Below are 24,137 nucleotides of genomic sequence, written 5' to 3'. Positions count from 1 at the left end.
ATTGAAAGAATTGTGGGGGAAATAATTTTTAGAACCCGCATGGAAAAGCTATATATTGTTAAAAATATATAAAAATATATATGGTGAATATGTGATAAATATATGGCGGTAAAAATATATATATTTATGAATATATGTTTTTTACATATATTAGATTATATATTTTAAATAATATATTTTTTTTTATATAATGTTTTATATTTCTCTGGATATATTATCTCATATAATGCTCAATATATTTTTGTCATATATGGATGGTATATATGTAATTTATATAGTATAATATAATAAAATTTATATATATTTTGACTCATATAATTAGTGATATGTTGTCTGTATATAATTGATCATACATGGAAGAACTTATATGTTTAAATCTATGGCTTGCGGTATATTGAAGTTATATTTTTCCAATATATTAAAGATTATATTTTTCTCGATATATCGAAAATTATAATCTTTATATATCGATATTTTTTGAGAAGCTGCCCGATAACATAGAAATGAAAATTACAAACTAAAATGCATGGTTTTTATTATGTGACATACCATAGTACGAAAAATATATATAGTACCATATATTTTGCAATATATTGGACGTTATATATTGCAAAATATATGGAGTACCATATATTTTGCAATATACTGGAAAAATATAAAAAATAAACATCATACTGTATATTAATAAATATACTACTTTCAATACAATATATCGATATATAATAAAATATACCAAGATATATATGCTAAACATACATAAAAAAAGTTATATTGATAAATATATAATTAATATATTGTAGCAATATATTTTTTTTCAATATTATCATATATTAATACGGCAAAAATATAAATATTATTTTATATATTGTGCAATATATCACATTATAATATTCATATATTTTAAAGTGTATTTTTTCACATGTATAGTTTTTTCATGCGGGAAACGAAATGAGAAAATTTGAGTCTGATGAAATTTTACGGTTTCAAAATCATCTCTCCCTAGAGCTAAAAATATAATTTTGCCTCAACAATTTTTTTTTTTACACTAAAAATCGTAATGATGAAATTTGAAAAAATTATCCATGTAAAAATTAGTCATTGGTAGAAATCATTATAAAATTTAATAAAATAACTAAGTAATGATTTCATACTTTTTTTCAGCTCGGTAAATAAATATTGATCTCAAATATTATCGTTTCGACAGACAAGGCATTAAAATTCAAACTTCCAATGTCAATAATTATTAAAAATATTTTGATTGTCACGAGATAAAAAATGATTTAAGATCCAACCCTCCTCTAATATTCAAGCTTACCCTCGTCTGAAATCATCTCGTTTCATCCCTTGTCACACAATATACTATTCAATCAGACACATAAAAGTTAAAAAGCGAAAAAAAAAAAAAACTATGTATACACTGAGACTACGACACTGATAAATATTTAATGAACTTTGGAAACTGGTAAAAGTAGTCTCATGAGGGTTGTATGATTAGTTTTACCTTGACTCTGTGGCACTAGAGTTATATCTTCTCTTTATCTACAGCCTGCTAATACACTTCTGATCAAAACCTTTTTTTTGCATTATTTTTTAAACATTTTTGCTTTCACGTTACGTTAAACAGAAAAAAAAATTCAGGTGACAACTATAACCCCGAATTTTTGAAAATGGACGATTTTCTTGGCGGGAAGATTCAAATTATTTTTCTTTATCCCTTAGTCGAAAGTACGCACTTCCCTCCCTAATTTTAAGGCCTAAAGTCTCATTTCCCTCTCCTGGTGGAGTTACACGCGCCCCACTTATATCGCCGGGAGCAAAAAATTTTTTCGTGCCTACGGAAACAGCCGGCTGCTGCCATCTACTGAACGTCTACCACTTTATCAATAAAATTTTTGACGATAACATCATAGATCGTTGCTTTATTTATATATATGTCAGTGTTTTTGTGTCTCGTTGTTTGTGATATTTTAAGTAAACAGTGTACTTGCAATAATAAAATGACTGAAAAAGTATCATCTGATGACTTTATGGACGAGGATGAGGTGATAAAAGATTTTGATGCAGAGGCGAGGTTAATTATTGAAAGTTTATGTATTCATTTATATATTTTTTATTGGCAGGGAAAAAAAACTTGTTCATAGGCATAAATTTATTTCTTTCGAAAAAAAATAATTTTTTTTTATTTTTTATTTTTTATAAGTATAATTATGTCTTTTATTTTGTTTTGTTTTTGATGCCTGCCCCCGCCGACCAGACGCACTCGCTTCGCTCGTGCTTTCAAATGTCGCGGGGCAGGCATCAAAAACGCAACAAAAAAAAAAAGAGAGACGGAAAAAAATTAAAGTTTTATGTATGTCCGAAAGAGGCGCGTCAATAGGGAGCAAATAAAAAAAACATGGCCGACCTGTCAGCTGAAGGCAGAACGTGGTTGTATTGTTTATAGTATTCAAAAATGTAATTAATAAACGTACTTTCGACCAGGTATAAAGAAAAATCGTATACACCACACGGGAAGATAGTTGAAAGCCCTACCCTGTGTGTCATGATGCCCTCGGCTTCGCCTCGGGCATCTTATCACACAGGGCAGGAATTTCAACTTTCTTCCCTTGTAGTGTAATATACTATTTTTTACGCTTCTATGGGCTAGAGTTTTCCCAAAAGACTCGCTTGGATCTCCGAGGACACAAACATCCAACCGACGACATAGTTTTGGTCAGGGTCATCTTCTAAGAAATTCTGTAGAAAATCGGGATTTTTCACTTTCCAAAAACATAGAGAGGAAATCTATAGAAAATTGGGACTCGTCACCTTCTAAGGAAATCTAGGGAAAATTTTTGGGAAATCGGGGTTTCTCACCATCTAAAAAAATCTAAAGAAAATCGCGACTCGTTACTATCCATGAAAATCTTATAGAAAATCGAGACTCGTCACTTTCCAAGGAAATCTAGGGAAAGTCTGTAGCAAATCGGAATTTGTCACCATCCAAAAAATTCTAAAGAAAATCGGGACTCATCGCTATCCATGAAAATCTTCTAGAAAATTGGGACTTTTCACTTTCCAAGGAAATTTAGGGAAAGTCTGTAGAAAATCGGAATTTAACACCATCTTCAAAAAAATCTAAAGAAAATCGGGACTCGTCACTATCCATGAAAATCTTATAGAAAATCGAGACTCGTCACTATCCATGAAAATTCATAAAAAATCTTATAGAAGATCGGGACTCGTCACCTTCCAAGGAAATCTAGGGAAAATCTATAGAATATCGAGATTTGTCACCATCCAAGAAAATCTAAAAAAAAATCGGGACTCGTTTCTATCCATGAAAATCTTATAGAAAATCGAGACTCGTCACTATCCATGAAAATTTATAAAAAATCTTATAGAAGATCGGGACTCATCACCTTCCAAGGAAATCTAGGAAAAATCTATAGAAAATCGGGATTTGTCACCATCCAAGAAAATCTAAAAAAAAATCGGGACTCGTCACTATTCATGAAAATCTAGTTAAAATTTATAGAAAATCTTATAGAACACGAAACACGTCACCTTCCAAGGACATCTATAGAAAATGAGACAAACCTCGACTATTATTAGACATCTGACGCACTCATACTCGGTTGAAAAAAAACACGAATTGATAGTTGCAGAAAATATTCCACATATTTTTCATATTCTTACCGTATCTCATATTTTAAATAATAAATGTACGCATCAGAAACCCCTTAGTATACTTTATGTATCTCGACCGTGGCACAGTAAACTTGTTTTCCGACGCCGATAGGGGTCAAGGCTGAGGATCCATTAACAAACAATGCTTGTAAATATTTTTATTTGTCTATTTTTATCCATTCAGATATTTTTTATTTTCCCATTCAAGTATTTCAAAAGGATATATTTTTATATTAAAAATAAAAAACACTCATTATTAAAAAAAATAAATCAATCAAATAACAATATATATTTATATAAGTCATTAAATATGATATCAAACATATTTATTACTCTTATTGACGTTAATTTTAATTTTTTATTTTATATATATTCGGCCTCGTCATTAGCGAAATATGTTACGCTCTATTTCATAAACAAATAAACTAACAAACAAAATATATATAGTATTACATATATATTATACACTAGTATTTAAAAACTTGTACAGCATTAATTAAATTGAGTCTAAGAGAATCTTTGTAATGAAAATGTAATTAAGAAAGTTTGCATTTGATTATAGTATACACATATACATAGATATATATCTATATATATTTATATATATATATATAATAAAGTTTACATCGCTAGTACGAGTTATTTATGTTAAATTCGATCATACACGGAGAGAAAAATATTGCCAGATTAAGTATACGTATCGCTATTCTGGCTATACGCTGTATAGACATCTTACTTAACGATACGCCGTATAGCCAATTCAGCTATACAGAGTATCCTCACAGTGGATCGTCAAAATGACGATCCGTATCCTTATTTTAGGCATTTTATGAATCGCTGACATGACTATTGCGCAAACTCTGTATTTAGGCATCCGGCAACCGAGAACGATGATACGTATAGCTAATTTAGCTATACGGATCCTCACGCTGGCAATACAGATACTTATATCAACGAAACTATACATCGTTACAAAGACTATTCGTCGTATTGTTAAATTAAATAAACCAATACTTAACCTAACCCAAAAACGTATCTTTACTTTAACGATACTATAGATTATTAAATTAATATGAGAGTATTCCTAAATTAGGTATACGAATCGGTATTCTGACGATACGTCATTTGAGGATACATTGGATAGTCATTCTGGCGATATTTTTTTCTCCGTGTAACTATAATAATATGATACAAAAGAGTAAGTTTAGAATTCCTGAAGCAAAATGGGACACCATTTTCGAGATAAACAAAATTTATTGCATGACTCATTTTACCTCATCATCAGCATCAGTTTTCGATAAAATAATTTATATAACACTTGAAAAAAAATTGAACTGAAATTTTAAACCGGCCGGCTAACTTACCCCATATTTTTTACAAACTGTAACTCAACATTTTCTAAGGAAAGAAATTTTTTTTTTCTACAAAATTGTGACTCGATTGGCGCCAAAAAAATTTCTGTTAAAAATAAAAAAAATTTGAATTTTTATTATTTCTGAACAATTTGACGTCATGCTCGTTTTCAAATTTGAATTCAGTCAAAATAGCCGTCTCGAAATATATCAACGAAGGACAAGCAGTTTCATATCGTCCCTTTTCTGGGTAAACCTCGTAACTGCTAAGTTATAATTTTTTCAAAAATTGGTCAAAATTTCTAATTTGTTACTCACTGTAAAAAATTTCAGTGTAAAAATAGACCCGGAGAACTTTACACGGCCGTGTGGTGTAAAATTCATCCGTGTAAGAACACGGTGTAATATCCTTTTTTACACCATTCCGTGTAAGTCGTAATTTTAACTACTTAATCTTTAACTACATTAATTTTATTTAGATATTAATTAGTATTTTGAACACATTAATATTTTTATGATTAATTTTCTGAACGGAAAATTATGAATTATACATTTACACGTACGGCGGTGTAAAAATTTCGAATTTACACCGCCCAAATTTAACACCGAATTTGGTGTAATTTTCACACCAAAATATTTACACGACACCGGGTCCAAAAAATTATTTACAGTACACGTGCGTTAATGGAAATATTTAAATTCAAAAGTCTCTTGAACATTCTGTTATAATTAATAAAATTTGAAGCTTTTTTTACGCAATAACAATACTGAAGAGTGTTTTTCACTCATAATTTGAATTATTAAAAAAAAGTAGTTAAGAGGTTTACCCAGAAAGGGGACGATATGTTTCGAAAATTAAAAAAAAAAGGTCATGGAGATCTTCTGTAAAAAATTATTAATTACTAAGACTTTATATCATGAAATAGATTGTCGGTATTATTAAATGAATTGATAAATGTATTATATATATATATATATATATATATATATATATATATATATATATATATATATATATATAAGGGATTGTTTCCATTAAGCCATACCCACAAGGTCGTGAATCTCAATGTCAGTAAAGGCTTAAACTGCGTTAGCAATTAGCACGGATAAGTTGAGTCCTTGCAGCCTTGGTAGTACAACATATATATCCTTGAAATGAAAATTTATATCTGTGATAATATAACGACTCACCTTTATCGATTGTATTGCTTTGTAATAGTTATAGTCAAGTCACGTTTTCAAAACAATGCAATTACATTTAATTGTAAATAACTTAAATATAATATTTAGTTACTAATCATATATATAGATATAGATATATATATATATATATATAAATAATAAATGAAGTAAATATCCTCGGGTGGATTTTCAAACTAATGATTATTGTTTCAAAAAATGCTTATGATATTAAAGAATGTTGTGTTTGGACGTTTGAGTAGATAATTAATTATATTTTTTAAACTTAAATTAAATTTGAAATGTTTTTTTTACTTTTTAAGATGATTGGAATGATAATTTTTCCTACCAAGTGCTAATTGGTAGTGGAGTTGCACTCATGGCTCTTGTTTTCCTTGCAACCGTGAGCTTTCACTGTTCATCCACGTGGAAATGGCTGATGGCTGTGGCCAGACAAGAAAGTGATGACGGTACTGACGGCGACGTATCACAACGAAATGACATAAGGATAAGTCATTCATTGCCTGATTTACAATCTGAACCCATCACACATGAATATGTACAAGAACAAAAGGAAAGCAAAAAAGTAAAAATTTTTTTTTTTTTTACTTCAATTTTTGAATTTTTAAATTCAATATTTATAAGGTAAAGCCCCTATACCCGCTCAGTACCATTAGTCGCTCACTTTAAATGTTTAAGGCGTTTGTAAAAAAAAATTACGACTAAAAATATTATTATTGATAAATAATTATTTGTGAATCTAAATATATTAAAATATGATGTATCAAATTATTTTATAATAGCCCGAGTCGAAATATTAGACGTAAGTTGAACGTTCTTAACGTTTTAAACGTAAATTGAACGTTTTTAACGTTTTGAAAGTAAATTGAACGATTTTTTTGCATTTTGGTTCACAAAAAAGTGGTAATTTCATGAGTTATGATCTTAGTTTAATGATAACATTAATTAATTTATTTCAATATTTGTAATCACAATTTTCATAACCTTGATATCGTAATATATGAAAAGATATAATAGTGTTAGATAGAAGTATGAACTGAAAAATTTTTTTTTTCAAACTACGAATTTTTTATTTAAGAGCCAGAAAGGCGGACGACAAAATTTTAGGGAATTGACGTGATTATAATCCAGGAGTACTAAATCGATGAAAAAAATTTTTTGGAATGTTTATGTTTTCTTATTGTAAGTCTAAATAGGTTTTAGTTACGTTTTCGATTTATGATACTCCAATCTACGTTTTGAATAAGTTGAAAGCTGTCAAATTGAGTTTTTAATGTCCAAAACGTTCAATTTACGTTCAAAAAGTTCAATTTACTTTTAAAACGTTCAAAACGTTCAATTTACGTTCAAAAAGTTCAATTTACTTTTAAAACGTTCAAAACGTTCAATTTACGTTCAAAAAGTTTAATTTACATTTAAAACGTTCAATTTACGTTTAAAACGTTCAATTTACGTTCAAAAAGTTCAATTTGCGTTTAAAACGTTCAAAACGTTCAATTTACGTTCAAAACGTTCAATTTACGTTCAAAAAGTTCAATTTACGTTTAAAACGTTGAAAACGTTCAATTTACGTTCAAAACGTTTAAAACGTTCAATTTACGTTTAAAACGTTAAGAACGTTCAACTTACGTCTAATATTTCGACTCGGGAGATTATAAATTTAAATTAAATGACTGTTTTCAAAATCGCGCAAAGCCGGGCATTTTTTACTTTAACGTTCATTCGTTAGATTAAATTTGAGTTACGTCAAATTTTTTTCGAATTGTTGTAACTATATCTTATTAAATCCATTTTTAAAATTCATGAAATTTAATATTATGAAAGAATAAAGTAGTATAATTTATAAATTATTTGTCCAAATCAATAAACTTGTCATAGTTTAATTGATATTGTCTTTGAGCGACTATAGGGCCATGTGTTGGTCGAGTAATGGTACATGACAACTTTTAGTGAGCGACTATGGGTACACTCAAGGACCTTAATTAAAAAATTAATAATAATTAATTATCAAGATTATTCTTCAAACTTGAATTTTATTCTAATACTCGAAACTTCAAAAAATAACTATGAAAAAAAATCTGGTTTTTCATTTTATTTATTAATTTATATTGAGTGATTTAATCTCATTCTAATGAAAAGCGAGCGGGTATAGGGGCTTTGACCTTAGATCATTTTAAGTTTGAAAAATTCTCGGAAAATTTTTACACATTTCGAAGATTTAAAAAAAATTTTTTTAAATATTCCAATTTTTAAAAAAAATTTTAATTTCTTCTCGAATTTCATTTAATTTTTTTGATGTATAGGTATTACGTCAAACGACATTACCAATAGTACCAACACGACATCAAACATTTCAACGTCAATTGTCTCACCGTCTTGATCTTCCCAATATAAAATTCAGTATCTGCAGTCTTGAGAATCGAAGTGACTCAAGTCTTGGACTTATCAAGGTTCGATACTTTTATACTCTACCATCAGATAAAAAGTTGCGACAGTTTTCCGATAGAAAAAAAATTTAATATAAAAATACTTGAGGCTATTTTATATTAAAGAAAAAAAAAGATGTCTATTTAAAAATATAAAACTGAATTATAAATTTCTCATTTTTTTTTTTACTGACAATCTACTTTATTAAAAAAATAATTTTTTTTCACAGCCGGAATTGTATAAAAAAGATTTAACAAGACAAGAGAGCACCGAAAGTTCGAGTACCGTAGAAATGGAAGTTGCTGGTAAACTTCACTTTGCGCTGCGTTATGATAAAGAGATTGAAGGTCTTGTGGTTAAGGTAATTTTTTAATTAATAATAACTATTAATTAACTAATCAAAAAATTAATTATTTTCATTTTTTTAATTAACTAAAAGTGATAGTTCATCTCGCCGCTTAATTATGAAAAATTTTATTGGCTAAAAAAGTGCAAGGAAAAATCTCCGTTGCGCCCTTGAAAAATATTGCATTTAAATTTTATTAAGCTTTTAAAATTAAATTTAATATTTAAAATCTCGATAATTTTAAAAATAAAAAATTCTGTATGTCAAGTTTTCAAAAAAATTTTTTTCAATTTCAATATTTTTTAAAATGATTCCCTGACTAATTTCATTAGCTTCATAATTAAATATTTGGAATAAATCGATTATTTGAATTCAAACTACACAGAAAAAAAATAATTTCTCAGCACAAAAAATTTTTACTCATCTCCAAAACAAGTTTTCCTCCTCCGAGTAAATTTTTTTGCATTCCCAGAAAGGAAAGTATCACGAGCCCAGGCTTGGCCCAGTTTTGGTAAAAGTCTGGAATTATATTCTCGGGCCAAGCCTGGTTGCCAGACCTGGCCCATGCTTGGTTGCCATTGAATGGCCAAAGCTAGATTACCCAGTCTTGGCCCAAGCCTGGGTTGCCATTGAATGGACAAGACAGGGGAACCCATTCTTGGCCCAAGTCTGGGTAATCATTTTAACGGCCAGGGCTAGATTACCCAGTCTTGGTCCAAGCCTGGGTTGCCATTGAATGGCCACAACAGGGGAACCCATTCTTGGCCCAAGTCCGGGTAATCATTGTAACGGCCAAGGCTAGATTACCCAGTCTTGGCCCAAGCCTGGGTTGCCATTGAATTGCTAACGCTAGGTTACCCAGTCTTGGCCCAAGCCCGGGTAATCATTGTAACGGCCAAGGCTAGATTACCCAGTCTTGGCTCAAGCCTGGGTTGCCATTGAATGGCCAAGGCTAGGTTACCCAGTCTTGGCCCAAGCCCGGGTAATCATTGTAACGGCCAGGACTGAGTACCCAACCTTGAGCCAAGCATGGGCCAATATAGGTGTGCCAAAGCTAGGTTTCCCAGTGCTGGGCCAAGTAAGGGCCCGTCGTTCAACTCTGGCAGCTCCTGCATGGGTTATGACTTAAAAATAAAAATTTGTTTTGTGTTCAAAAAAATTAATTGTGCCAATAAATTTTCTCTAGCAAACGAAAATGCGAAAATAATAAAATAAGATGTTTAAAAAATATTTAAAAATTAATTTTTATATAAATGAGTAGTAAATAGAGACAGTTTTGATGAGTGTTGTCTCCTTTGTTCGTTATGGCTTTTGACGATCGACGTTTGTAAACTAGTTCAACATATTGATGCATTAAATTATAGACCCAATGTTCTAGATTCATTACAGATTCGATAAACGCCACTCAACCGAGACTGTGTACACAGTATATTTCACATATTCACATGCTGACATTAAATCTTACACAAATAATTATATTCTATAGGTGTTAATTTGCAAACTGTCCGACATTGATTATTAAACTAAACGATAGTTTATTATCTATTACAATAACGAATTAATTAATAATTTTAATTAAATCAACATTCGGGTTCATATTTATATATATATATCTTTCTATAGGTACTACAAGCACGCGGATTACCTATTAAAGATGTAACCGGAAGTAGTGATCCGTATGTTAAAATTTATCTTCTACCCGACAGGAAAAGAAAATTTCAAACGAAAGTTCATCGCAAAAATTTGAATCCCGTTTTTAACGAAACTTTCATTTTCAGGTAAATTTTGTAGTTATATTTAATTAAATACTAAAAATAAATTTTATCAATCAATTAAATTATTTAAATTGCCAGTGTATCTTACGAAGAATTGAGAGAAAGATTCTTGCAATTTTCCGTCTACGATTTCGATCGTTTCTCACGGCACGATTTAATCGGACAAGTCGTGCTCAAGGGATTATTAGAATGTACGGATCTAGAGCAAGAAATTGAATACACAATGGATATACTTTGTGCAACTCAGGTAAAATAATTTAATTTAATCATTAAATTTTAAAATATCACGATTTTTACATGAATTTTAATAACCAATTTATGGAGTCTAATAAATACAAATTTTTTTAAGGATAAGGTAAATTTAGGAGAATTGATGCTGACACTCTGTTTTCTTCCAACGGCAGGCCGACTAACACTTACAGTAATTAAAGCTAGAAATTTAAAAGCTATGGATATAACTGGAAAATCTGGTAGCTGTTAATTTAATTAAATAGGAGGAGCATTTAATTTAAAATATCGGATATTAATAAACACTTTTTTTGTTTGTGAAACAGATCCGTATGTAAAAGTATATTTACTTTGTCAGGGAAAGAGAATTAAAAAGAAAAAGACGACTGTTAAAAAAAATACACTATTTCCGGTTTATAATGAGTCACTGGTCTTTGATGTACCCGCTGAGAATATTGATGACGTCATATTAATTGTTAAAGTTATTGATTACGACAGGTAAATTATTATTGTTATTTACTTTTGTTAATTCGCAGGAAATATAAAAGCGCGGGAAAAAAAATATTTTGAATATTTGTATTGATATTGAGATTTATCAAGATGTATAAGAATATATGAGGTAGGTATGGGCGATATCTATCGATATTTCAACTATTGATGATTTTTTCCTAAAGTATCGATATTTCAACTATCGATGATTTTTTCCTAAAGTATCGATATTTCAACTATCGATGATTTTTTCCTAAAGTATCGATATTTCAACTATTGATGATTTTTTCCTAAAGTATCGATATTTCAGCTATCGATTATTTTTTCCTAAAGTATCGATATTTCAACTATCGATGATTTTTTCCTAAAATATCGATGTTTTCTATCGATATTTTTTGGAGACGATATATCGATACTCGATAATAAAAAACTAAAACTATCGATGTTACGATATCGATTTTTTTTTTCAATATCGCCCATCCTTCATATGAATTATTCGAATGGAACATTAATATTCGATCTGAATTAGTCGTCAATTAATTTAATTAAAATTTTGAATTTTTTTATTCAAATTCAAATATTGGTTTGAATTTTGAATTCGCATTAAAGTTTGAATAATTTAAAAATCTACCAAATATTGAACAATAAAAAATCATTTATTTTTTTGAAAAAATTACGATTACTCGAATTCTTTAAATAGGGAAAACTTTACGAATAATTAAAAAATTTTCAAATAATTCAAATTTCTCGAGGAATTAAAAAATTATGAAACTGAAGTTAGCCGACGTCTAATAATTTTCGGATGTTTTTTTAAAAAAAAAAATATTTGGAAAAATTGCACCTGTAGTTTTGCACGCCTCGGAAGCGAAGCGGAGAGGTTGTGCTTTATAACCGACCTGTCAAGGTCACACGATTTCCACTCATTAAAGTGCATATATTTTTTTTCTATTACTCTTACACATTATGAAAAGCACATCAATATAAAGCTGAAACACTAATAAATAATCCTGATACTTTTTTTAATTTGTCTAATATGTATTAATATAAAAAAAAGTTCATTAAAAAAAATTTATCGTGGACGTCCATTAGTCTGTGGTTCAAAAAAACGGCGTGGTACGGATATCTCGAGAAAGACTTGACGAAACTACTTAATTTTTTTTTCAAAATTTTCAGAAATAAGCAAAGAAGGTTCCTTTCGAAAATCACTACTGTAGGCCTTCTCGTTTTTTTAAAAATAAATCATTACGGTTAAAACCGGCAATCTTACATGTAAACAAACACACACTGCCGCCATTTTTCATTAGGAATGTTCTCCTTATTTATTTTTTTTTTACTTTTATTACCGTATATTTACCATGGAAATTTTTATGGGAAAAGAGCGGGATGTTCAATTTTATTCGAAATTTAACTTTTAAAAAAAAACATAACATGAGCTTTCGAGGAGTGCACTTTTGGATTTTCCAAATTTTTTTTTAATTTTCTACACGTGCATATTTTTAGTTTTTGTTTTTTTGTAATTAATTCGTTGAAAAAAAAATCCTAAAATTACTAATTGTCTGCTGACTTCAGGATCATAAAAAATTTACAAATGATTCAAATAATTCGAAAATGTATCAAATAAATAGTAAAAATTTTTCTTCTATTCGAAAACTAAAAAATTTCGAAAATTTACAAATAATTCGATTGGAATTTCGAATCCGATATTAATATTCAATTCGATACGAATAAATTGTAATTTCAAATTATTCACACACTTCCATGATTTATAAATATATATATATTGTATGAACTTTTTGCATATATTATATTTCCACGCATGAACTAGAAATAAATATATAAGTACTCTTGATATTTATTTATGTATCAATTTTCATTAAAATTTTGAATTTACGATAATTATAGAATTGGGTCGAATGAGTTAATGGGATGCACGGCAATAGGATCAAATGCAATAGGTATTGGGAAAGAACACTGGTCATTGATGTTAGAAAATCCGCGTAAACCAGTAGCACAATGGTATCCATTACTTGATACTGTTACCAATCATATTCAAACACTATATTCAGAACCACTTCCTGTCAGTCTCAGTTGTTTAAACAGCAGGTAAATATATATACATATTCACATAATTTGCTAATTATACAAAAAAAACTCCAGCTATTTTAACCCGCGAAAAAAAAATTCAAACAAAAATCACTAAAGTCTCAATAAACTTTTTTTTTATATTTTCAAAAGTAAAATTTAATTTATAGTAAATTTTGATACCTAATTTTAAAGTAACAAAATTTAACAAGTAATTGACCTAATAACGATAAAACCGCGAAACCCACAAAATTTAAAACGACCAAAATAGATGGAGTCCCGCATAATAACCAATAATTTAATGAAATGATAATTTAATGAATGAAAATAATTTTTAGATGAAGTTTTATCAATTACCGCTAATTGCGGGGGCTCAATAATTATGTTGGACACTAAAAAAATATATATATATAAATATAATAGTCCTTTCTATCCTTGTATATCTGAATACACTTAAGAAAAAAAATCGTCTTGATTGACGAGTGGAAATAATTTCAGTCTCGACATTGAACTCTGACAACAAACATAAAAATATTTATAAATATATATACATATGTATATATAAGAGATACAAATAAATGAAATGAAGCAAAAAATCGACAGGGGGTTAAATGGACCAGTGGGTCCGTGACAAAAAAAAACTTGCATGCCTTAGACAGTGAATTAAAATGTGTACTTAGGAATGTGTTAAATGCGACAAGTATTTTTTTAAAAAATATTAAATCTATATAAATACGAGACAATATTTTTAACAATGCCTCGTTATTTGTTCGATAATTTGTTTTATTTTTTTAACAAAAAAAATGCTTTGCTTATGACAATACTTTCGAGCCCCTGAAAAAAGATAATCATAAAAAAAATAATAATAATAAAGTTGATAACGAGATTTAAAATAATGATGTTGATTACAATATTAACAATATATACTATAAATATATGCAGTATTAAAATTTATAAAGAAAAAAATGTGGAATGGCCTTATTTTTGGAAATGAACGAAATTTGAACAGCGAAAGAAAAATATTAATAAATTAATATTAAGGCTATTCTCAAACAGTGCCCCCCCCCCCTCCCCATTTTTCAAAGATTTTCAATGACTTTCAACTGTCATAAGTAGAGAAAGGATTTTTGCTTTGATTAAAAAATAACGATTGATGCTGTCAAATTTTTGATGTTGCGGTGGAAATATTGAGCGTATAAAAAATTTTTTTAAACAAAAGTTGTAGGAAATTTAATTTTATGAAAAAAATGTCTCTTATAATTTTTTCTTAGGACTAATAAAAAAGCCGTAATTTCAAAATTAAGATTTTCATAATTAATGAAATTTTGAATCGTTCATTATTAATCCTAATTTTGGAATTGCGGTGAAAATATTGATCGTATAAAAAATTTTTTTAAACAAAAGTTGTAGGAAATTCAATTTTCTAAAAAAAATGTCTCCTATAATTTTTTCATAGCACTGATAAGAAAGCCGTAATTTTAAAATTAAGATTTTCATAATTAATAAAATTTTGAATCGTTCATTATGAATCTTAATTTTGGAATTGCGGTAAAAATATTGGTCGTATAAAAAAATTTTTTAAATAAAAGTTGTTCAAAATTCAATTTTGTAAAAAAAATATCTTTTATAACTTTTTCTTAGGACCAATATTTTCACCGTAATTTCAAAATTAAGATTTTCATAATTATCAAAAATTTGAACCGTTCATTATGAATCTTAATTTTTGAATTACGGCGAAAATATTGGTCGTATGAAAAAATCATAGAAGACGATTTTTTTCAGAAATTAAATATCCAACAACTTTTGTTTTAAAACTTTTTTTATAAGACCGATATTTTCCCCGTAATTTCAACAATTTGAACTATTCATTTTAAAAATAAGGCAAAAATCTTGTCTCTAGTCATAAGTAACATAATTAATTAATTGAAAAAAAAAATTAAAGCATTAACTGAAAAAAGGACAATTTCGCCGAGGTATAGATAAAAAAAACTACTTACAGTTGATGTCAATTAGGAGTTAAACGAAATTTGGGAAATAAATTTCAGCCTACAAAATTTATAAGTTCGAATTATAAAATCGACATGACGATTTCACTGAAATTTATTTTCCAAATTTCGTTTAACTCCTAATTTATGTCAACTGTAAGTAATTTTTTTCTAGATCTATCTCAGCAAAATTGTCTTTTCTTCAATTAACGCTTAAACTTTTTGATTAATTAATTTATCAAATTTAGATACGCTTATGATAGTTGAGTCATTGAAAATCTTTAAAAAGTGGGGGGGGCGCTGTCTGAAAATGCCCTTAATTGAAAAAAGAAAAAAAACAAGTAGATGTTAGTGTCTTTGTGTACTCTAATGACTAATAATGATAGTAATTAATGAAAAAAATTAGATAGATCAGTAGTAAATAACTATAAATATATAATCAATCATAATCATAATCATGATAAATATAGTAATTTTTTTAAACCCATTGAGTGAAAAAAATACTTAAATATATTTATCAATTGGACGAGTTGTTATAGTTCAGGATGAATGATATCAATAAGAGAAATAATTAAAAGCTGAGTTATGTTTGCGTTGGCTAGATTTCAAGTCAAGTAAAAGACCCAATTATTGATACTTAATTACTTGTATAATTTATTTTTAAATGTTCATAGTCCAACTATAGTTGGGGGAAAAATAACCTATGGTCATACGAAAATTTATGTTAGATGTTTTTTTTAGGCTTGAAAATAATTATTTTGACTCATGTTTTTTGTGTGTAATTAAATTAAGTGGAGCAGAAAGTTTTATACTGAGGACGTCGATATATTGAGTGCGTTAGACCGAACTTAGTCCTTAGTTAACTCAGTAAGTTACTTAGTGTAAAAGCCTTCTAACTTTACTTAGACTTAGTTTACTGAGGCCATAGTTCGGTCAAATACTTCCGTTGTCTGGAAAATTATTAAAATATTGTTTCTTAATAAATTACAATTTTCAAATTTTCCCGCGTTATTGATATTTTGTAAAACAGGAAACAAAAGTACGCGATTATTTTTCTTACGCCACATCTAGACTCCTACAAAATCACGGCCGCGAATTTTGTCGCGATTCGCGCGTGATCTCTGTGCAAAAAAAAATTCCTCTACGCATTGTCGCGCTCTGTGAATTTATTTTTCCGACGAAAACTGACATCGGACAGGGAACTCTAAGACGCGCAAATCTGAACAGCGGAAATAACTAGACATATTTCGCGGCTATTGCAGGGTTTCGCAGCGCACGAGAACGAAATAATCAGGAGACACGGTAGTGTCTCGCGCCAAGTGCACGTTCAAATCAAACACATGTATATGTGTGAAGTGTCATGGCGCGGGCCTACCGTGTCTTTATACCGTAGACCGAATGGTATTTAGCTCCAATAGTAATACCTGCTCTCTATTCTACACTAGAACTAAGATAGCCGCGAAACACGAGTCTGCCCCTATAAAAAAAAATTTATAAAAAAAATATATGTTAAAATATAAAAAAAATATATAAATTATGTATAAAAAATATATTTTAAATAGCTAACTTTTGGCCGATTTTCGTATATATTTTATATATTTTAAATATATAAAAAATACATCTATAAAAATATACGAAAATTGTATTTTTCTTATATTTAAAAATATATATTAGTAAGATATTTTAAATCTATAAAAAATATAATTATGAAAATATGAAAAAATTATATAAAAAATATATTTTTTATATAATTTTTGTATATTTTTATGCATGTATTTTTTATATATTCTAAGATATATTTTTAATATATTTAAAATATATAAAATATATACGAAAATCGGCCAAAAGTTAGCTATTTAAAATATATTTTTTATACATATTATATATATATTTATATATTTTTTATGTATTTTTAATATATTTTTTTTCATGGGGGTGGTCAGTTTCGCGATGTCAAGTTTGCGACTCTCGATGTTTCTTATACAGTTTTGGTTTTCGTTAAGCGACAAAAGTCTCGCGGAACTCAAAAACGTCTAGAGGAAGACATTTTTTATTTTGCGTAGAGATCATGCGCGAATCACGGTTAAATTTCGCGGCCGCGATTCATGTGCGGGAGTAGACTAGACTCAATGATGATATAAAATTCTCTATACGTATTCAAAATTTTAATTTATCAACGGTAGATACGATTAATTAAATTAATAGCATCAATAATTAGATCTTTTATTGAACTTGAATTATTTAAAAATTACAGAGTAACCTCTGGTTAATGGTTAGAGGTTAATAATTAATGATTAATGATTATTAATTGATAATTGTATGTATAAAAAGCCCTGGTGGCTATTGTTGTGATATAAATATGAACAAATATTAATACTTATTAATACAATGTATAAAAAAATTGACCATACATATACGTATCATGTTTAAATAATTAAATGACTCATTGTAACTGTAATATGATGACAAGAAATTATAAAAGATATTTTGTGAATAAAAAAAAAATATATTTGACTGCTGCTTTCTAATGCCCAAAAAATGTAGACTCGATAATTCGATTGTGAACTTGATAATAATGATAATTAATAACAAAAAAGACATATATTTTAATGATATATTATTAAAAAAAAGGAAGAAGAAAATTTAATAAAATATATCATTTTCCATCGGTAGTTTATCGAAGAAATTAAAATTTTTTTTATTATCACAGAAGATTATTTTTTTTGAAAATTTAAGTATAGCAGTACTGAGTATTTGGTTTAAAATTCTGTATACGTAAATTCGACATATCACTCTTATGTTTAATTAAATAAAATTAAAATAAATAAATCAAGTATTGTAGCCAATGACAATTACTAAATTGTTTTGAACGTAAGATGGAATCTTCTTGTCTAAGTCTATACTACAAACAAACCTGTTATGATACATATATACATATATATAAATAATTAAATAAGTGAAATATTAGAAACAATATGCAGTACTTTTCTAATGAGTAATTAGTAACATATCTATGTAGATACAATATGATTGTAAAGAAAAAATAAATAAATAAAGTACCTATTTGAAATTTTTTTATTTTTCCCTACACTGAAAAAAATATTTATTTGAGCCGACTAATTAATATTTTTTATAATCAACTTGCAGCTCATGGTTTGTTAATATTTTTTTTTAGATTACAACTTTGTTTCATAGAATAAAAATGTTTAGGTTTACACTATATTTAAATGGTGTATTACCGTATCACAGTAAAAAATATTGTGTATCTGTGTTAAAAACGGTCCGTGTTAAATTTTTTGTGTTGATTATTTTTTGTCAAATCAACACAATTCATTGTGTTACTTTAAAATTTTCAATCGATCTCCTATTCAACACTTTAAAACTGTTACTTAGTACAAAAATCGATATTATCAACATTTATTAAGTGTTACTTTAAAATCAACACAAAAAAAGTGTTGAAGCGACAGTTGAATTGTGTTAAAAAAATGTCTTTCTTCTATTCACTTGGGAAGCGCCATTAAGCATCAGTTTTGCTCGGTTAGTTATTATTTTTGTGACATTGATTTTATTTATTTCCAATTAGACATGAAAAAATAAAGTTGACAAAGTTCATGATTCGTATAGTTTAAAAAAAAAAAAAATATTTAAAAAATTGCATCTGTGGCTTTTTTACTTTTCTACGTGCGCACATTTTTATTATTTGTTTTTTTTTCGTAATTGATTTGTTGATAAAAAAATTGAAAAATTGTTAACTGTCTGCTAACTTTAGGATCATGTTTACTATCACAAAATAGTTAAATGTTAAATAATAATTGTTGACACTTTTGATAATCTAAAAATAATTAATGGTACAAAAATAAAATGTAAAAGTTAACATTTTTTTTGTGTCACCATTAACATTTAAAAAGTGTTGAAGTTACTTCTTATATTACTCGAATTTTGTGTTGAAATTTTAACACAAATTTTGTGTGGAAATTTAACACAAATAGTCTGTGTTAAAAAATAACACAAATATTGTGTGGACCGTTTCTAACACACAAATTGTGTTGATTTTAACACAATATTTTTTACTGTGTACGATGGACGGTGTGGCTCAATAAGTTATAGATCAAATTGAACGGAATATAGTATAGTGCCGGATAGCTCAACTGGTAGAGCACTCGGCGCGATACCGAATCGGTCTGGGTTCGATTCCCAGTTCGGGCTATCTATATTTTTCTCAATTTGTCTATAAATTGTCTTATTGAGAGGTTTGCATGTTTAGGTTTCCACTATATTTAAATGGCGCCGAGTGCTCTACCAGTTGAGCTATCCGGCACTATACTATATTCCGTTCAATTTGATCTATAACTTATTGAGCCACACCGTCCATCGTAAGGTAATACACCATTTAAATATAGTGTAAACCTAATTTTCATATGTAAATATTTAATGATACGCATTTTCATTACAGTCATTAATAATTAATTTTGTTTATGCTTTTCTATAACAAAGAATCGTCAGTAATGGGTCATACACTATTTAAATTTCAAGAGTAGAAAGATAATTAGATAGTTATAGAAAGTTAAAGAGAGATAGACAGGATAATTATAATAGTCGAGACTAGGGCGATTATATAGTCTCCATAGTCGAGACATTTCAATGGGAATTTCGCATTGTTAAGTGCTTAATTTTTCATAATTTTATCTTTATTGTAGGGTAATTTTTCCAAAATTACTTTTGTAATTACAATTGAACATTATTTTTATTTTTTTTTATTAAACTTTTTAAAAAATTCAGAGTTTCAGTCGAAAAATGTTAATGACTGGTTTTATAGCAATAACTACTTAATTTTTTTTTTTCCTCTAAATCTAATAGTTATGTGAAGTAAAATTTTTTTTAAATGTAAATTATTTATAAGAAAATGTAATTTCATCAAATTCATTCAATTTTCAGTACTTTTTTAGAGGGTGCTTCATTTCTCCCCCAACAAACCGGTCTATCGGTTGACCCTGCGGGCCAGCCCCAAAACTCTTAGAAATTCGATTTTCAAAAATCGGACTGAAACGAATAACTTCCCGAAATTTTGAAAATTTCAAATTTTTTTAGCGGGAAGTTAAAAATGAAACTTTTTTTTTAACGCCATACAGCTTTTTTTTTACAGTCCGTGTATGCCATAGTCCGTTTTTTGTATCTGTATACAAAAGAATAAAATAATTAAGCGCGAAAAATCAATATTCTCAAAAATTTATTGATTAGTAGATTTTCAGATAAAATAAAATAAAAACCGAAGTTTAGTAGATATCTTAAAGGGTCCTTTTTGCCCCAAATTTAAATTTCTTATTTTTGGAGCATATTGATGACGAACACATGGCAGAAAACTAGAAAAAGTAAAAGGGGTAAAAAAAGTAAATATTATAACTTTTTTTCAGGGCCCATTTTACTCCAAATTTACGGATTTTTAATTTTCAACAAACATGGCTATTGAAACCAAAACCAAGGATCCCCCCTCCCTTCTACCTCTCTAGGAGCCCCCAAAAACTCAGTATTTCCTTAAAAACTTCCTTTTGCCCCTTCCTCCCCGAATTATGACCATGGATATTTAAGAGTGGGGGAGAAATGTAATTACCTGGAGCGTTTTTGTTAAACTCGAAGGTACCATAGACACCATCATTCAAAACCGTTTTTGATCTTGAGACGATCAGTCGCACAGTCAATTTTGTCTTACAACTACAAACGTAAAATCAGTGATCGTTAATAATTTAGCTTGAAATTATTACAAAGTGAACAGTGACTCTAACAGTGCAGTGCTAAAGTGCTCTAACTTAAAAGTTCATTATTTAAAAGTCGACAATTATTCATTAAATTACTCATTATAATGGAATTCAGCCGTATTAAGTTGAACTGGCAATACATTGACTACCTCATCAAACATGCAGTTGTCGAAAATATTAATACAATGTATCCAATCGTGGGTGGTTTTACGCTGCTTCATGTAGCAGCTTTCAATAATGATCAAAAATTGGTGGATGATCTGCTCCGCAAGAAAGCTGATGTGAATTTAACAAGTAAATACTGGGGTACAGCTCTTCACATTGCTATTTTATCGGAGAACCTGGGTATAATGCAAAGTCTAATCAACTATGGAGCAGACGTTAATAGTCAACTAATTGCTGACTTTAGATTGATCCGTTACCGGTATGGTGATTGGCAATATGGTGAAAAAGCTCCTGAGTTTTTATCAAAAGAAAAAGATGTTGTGAGTGAGATGTTGAAAACTTATGATTCCTGTTTTGGCAAATCACCGTTACAAATCGCTGTTGATCGAAGAAATGAAAAAATGGTAGAGCTACTATTGATAAATAATGCTCATCCGAACCTGTATATTTATGGTACTATAACACCATTAATCTCTGCTATTGCTTATAAAAATTTACCAATAATAAAGCATCTTCTGGCATACGGCGTGGATGTTAATAGTCCAATTGGAAGTAATATAGCAGAAAGTCCTCTACATATTGCTGTCTGCTCCGGAAACCAAGAAGCAGTAGAATTGATTTTAAACCATAATATGGTTAATGTAAATATAGTGAACATTTATAACCTTTCAGCACTTCATTACGCATTTTTCGCGCCCGACGATAATATCATAAGACAACTTCTTGATGCTGGTGTTGATATCAATATAAAAGACGATAATTCAGCACTTAATTACACATTTCACTCGCCCGACGATAACATCATGCGACAAGCTCTTAATACTGGTGTTGATATCTATATAAAAAACGTTAATTGTAAAACAGCGTTTACTGCAAGACCTATTGATTCAGAAAAAGTTAAAGACACAATTGCTGAACATATTGCTCAACTCAGTGCGGTGAATTTTCATGTTGATGAAGAAAATTTAGCAGTCGTCGATAATGGCAGTGAAAAATTTTGTGAATTGCGCGGCCAGTGCATAAACGAAGTTGAAAAAATGAAGCTAACATTTATTGGCACGAGTAATGTTACATTTTATAATGTTTTATGTGATAATTGTGAACACAAATTAGCTTTAGGATTAAAGTATGTTAGTAAAACTGCAATTTTAAGTTTGAACATTCCATCTCTTTTTCCACTATACAGTGGAATGATTACTTATCGTTTAAGAAAAGTATTAAGACGGAAAAGATTGTTATCCCATGCTATTGGTGTAATTGAAGATATTTTCGATGACATCCAACTTCCAAGTACTTTTACGAGGGGTATTTTAAAATTATTAACTAACAGAGATTTGGAAAAAATTACAATTAAATATATATAGGAATATTTTTAATTAATATTATTAAGTTTGTAACATTTTGAAACATTTTTATGGGTGTAGTGTTATAAGTATAATTAACAAATTTGGGATGTTCATTAGTAGTAATGTAAAATAATTAGTTTTTTTTTTTTATTTTTAATTCATATATTATGTAGATGACATAAATGTTTTCACTTATCTTAAAAGTGTGTAATTAAATCGATTAAGTTGTATTTTAATTATTGACATTTGTTTTTAAGTTCTTTGACACAAAAGAAGTAAAGCCATTGTAAAATTAAAAAAAAAAATTAATTCTAGTTCAGTTTGAAAAATCAATAGTTAATATTGAAGTTGTTTTTAATAAACTCGTAGTTCATAAGTCGTAATTTAAAAATGTAATTATTAATTTGATTTATATTAAATATATAAATATTGTATGTATCAAAAATAAATTACTTTGTATTTTTAAATTTGTGTAATTGTCACAATTTATTTTAATATTTAATTACATATAATTTTAATTACTATTATTTATTTATTTATTTAATTCGAATTTTTGCAATTGTTTTTTTTTTTTTTATTTTTTCTTCGTTGTTCTCTAAGTATTTTAAAATAAAATAAGTAAAGTAAAAGTAGAATCATTAAATAGAAAAAAAGAATAATTAAATTTTCATTTCATCTCAATTTATCTATAAATTGTCTTATTGAGAGGTTTGCATGTTTAGGTTTCCACTATATTTAAATGGTTAGATTTAAGTGTTAAATATGTTAAATAAATGTAAATAATCGCCTTTATTAATTACAGTTATGTATACTATACGATCAAATGTATCTGTTTTGGATGGCCACAAAGAATTACAACTTCATGGCCAATAAACAATAAATAATAATAATAATAATAACAAAAAGTCCTCCCAGAGATGACTTACTAGTCATCGTCGGGAATTTTCGGTTTGTATGAAAAGCATCAGATTAGACTCGTTTTCTAAAAGTAGGCGTAAAAACCTAGCACGGCTCTTTTGAGGAACTGTATTGACCTCATAGTTGAGGTTATAGCAGCCTAAACAATGCGCACTTCATGTTATCACCGTAAACAAACGACTAGGAATCTAAAAGTAAACAATTGAAATAAATAATATACAATGTGAAATGTACTTTACGTTTATTTAGCTATTGATAATAATTTACATATTAATAAACCAATAATAATAAATATATATCTACCTCAAAGTAGAATACAACGTTCATTACACTAATTATATAATAATAATAATTATTATTATTATTATTATTATTAAGTAATATTAATAGTATTATTTATCA

General features: G+C 28.3%; 2 protein-coding genes across 4 annotated transcripts in view; both read left to right on the top strand.

Annotated features, from left to right (window-relative positions):
- Positions 1-17,633, top strand: part of LOC130677431 (synaptotagmin-10-like) — a 36,434-nt gene extending 18,801 nt beyond the window's left edge. For all 3 annotated transcript variants that reach the window (XM_057484191.1, XM_057484190.1, XM_057484193.1), the window contains 9 exons: positions 6,524-6,786; positions 8,525-8,671; positions 8,878-9,009; positions 10,618-10,772; positions 10,848-11,016; positions 11,119-11,239; positions 11,324-11,495; positions 13,389-13,589; positions 13,907-17,633. In XM_057484191.1, coding sequence (XP_057340174.1) covers positions 6,524-6,786; positions 8,525-8,671; positions 8,878-9,009; positions 10,618-10,772; positions 10,848-11,016; positions 11,119-11,239; positions 11,324-11,495; positions 13,389-13,589; positions 13,907-13,910 — 1,364 coding nt within the window. In that variant the 3' untranslated portion in view covers positions 13,911-17,633. The remainder of the gene's footprint in view (positions 1-6,523; positions 6,787-8,524; positions 8,672-8,877; positions 9,010-10,617; positions 10,773-10,847; positions 11,017-11,118; positions 11,240-11,323; positions 11,496-13,388; positions 13,590-13,906) is intronic.
- A 3,777-nt stretch (positions 17,634-21,410) lies between these two features.
- LOC130677019 (putative ankyrin repeat protein RF_0381) lies at positions 21,411-23,690 on the top strand. The gene is made up of 2 exons (XM_057483536.1): positions 21,411-22,761; positions 23,620-23,690. The coding sequence occupies exons 1-2, from the start codon at positions 21,411-21,413 to the stop codon at positions 23,688-23,690; spliced, it is 1,422 nt and encodes a 473-aa protein (XP_057339519.1).
- The last annotated feature ends 447 nt before the right edge of the window (positions 23,691-24,137 follow it).

This window comes from Microplitis mediator, chromosome 11, assembly GCF_029852145.1.
Source record: "Microplitis mediator isolate UGA2020A chromosome 11, iyMicMedi2.1, whole genome shotgun sequence".
NCBI classification, from domain to species: domain Eukaryota; kingdom Metazoa; phylum Arthropoda; class Insecta; order Hymenoptera; family Braconidae; genus Microplitis; species Microplitis mediator.
This window is presented reverse-complemented; position numbering and strand designations above follow the sequence as displayed.

Bases quoted from the DNA above. Each gene is read 5' to 3' on its own strand.
- LOC130677019 (XM_057483536.1), top strand. From the start codon at position 21,411: ATGGAATTCAGCCGTATTAAGTTGAACTGGCAATACATTGACTACCTC. The intron at 22,762-23,619 runs GTACTTTTACGA...TATTAATTACAG, and splicing joins CGATGACATCCAACTTCCAA to TTATGTATACTATACGATCA.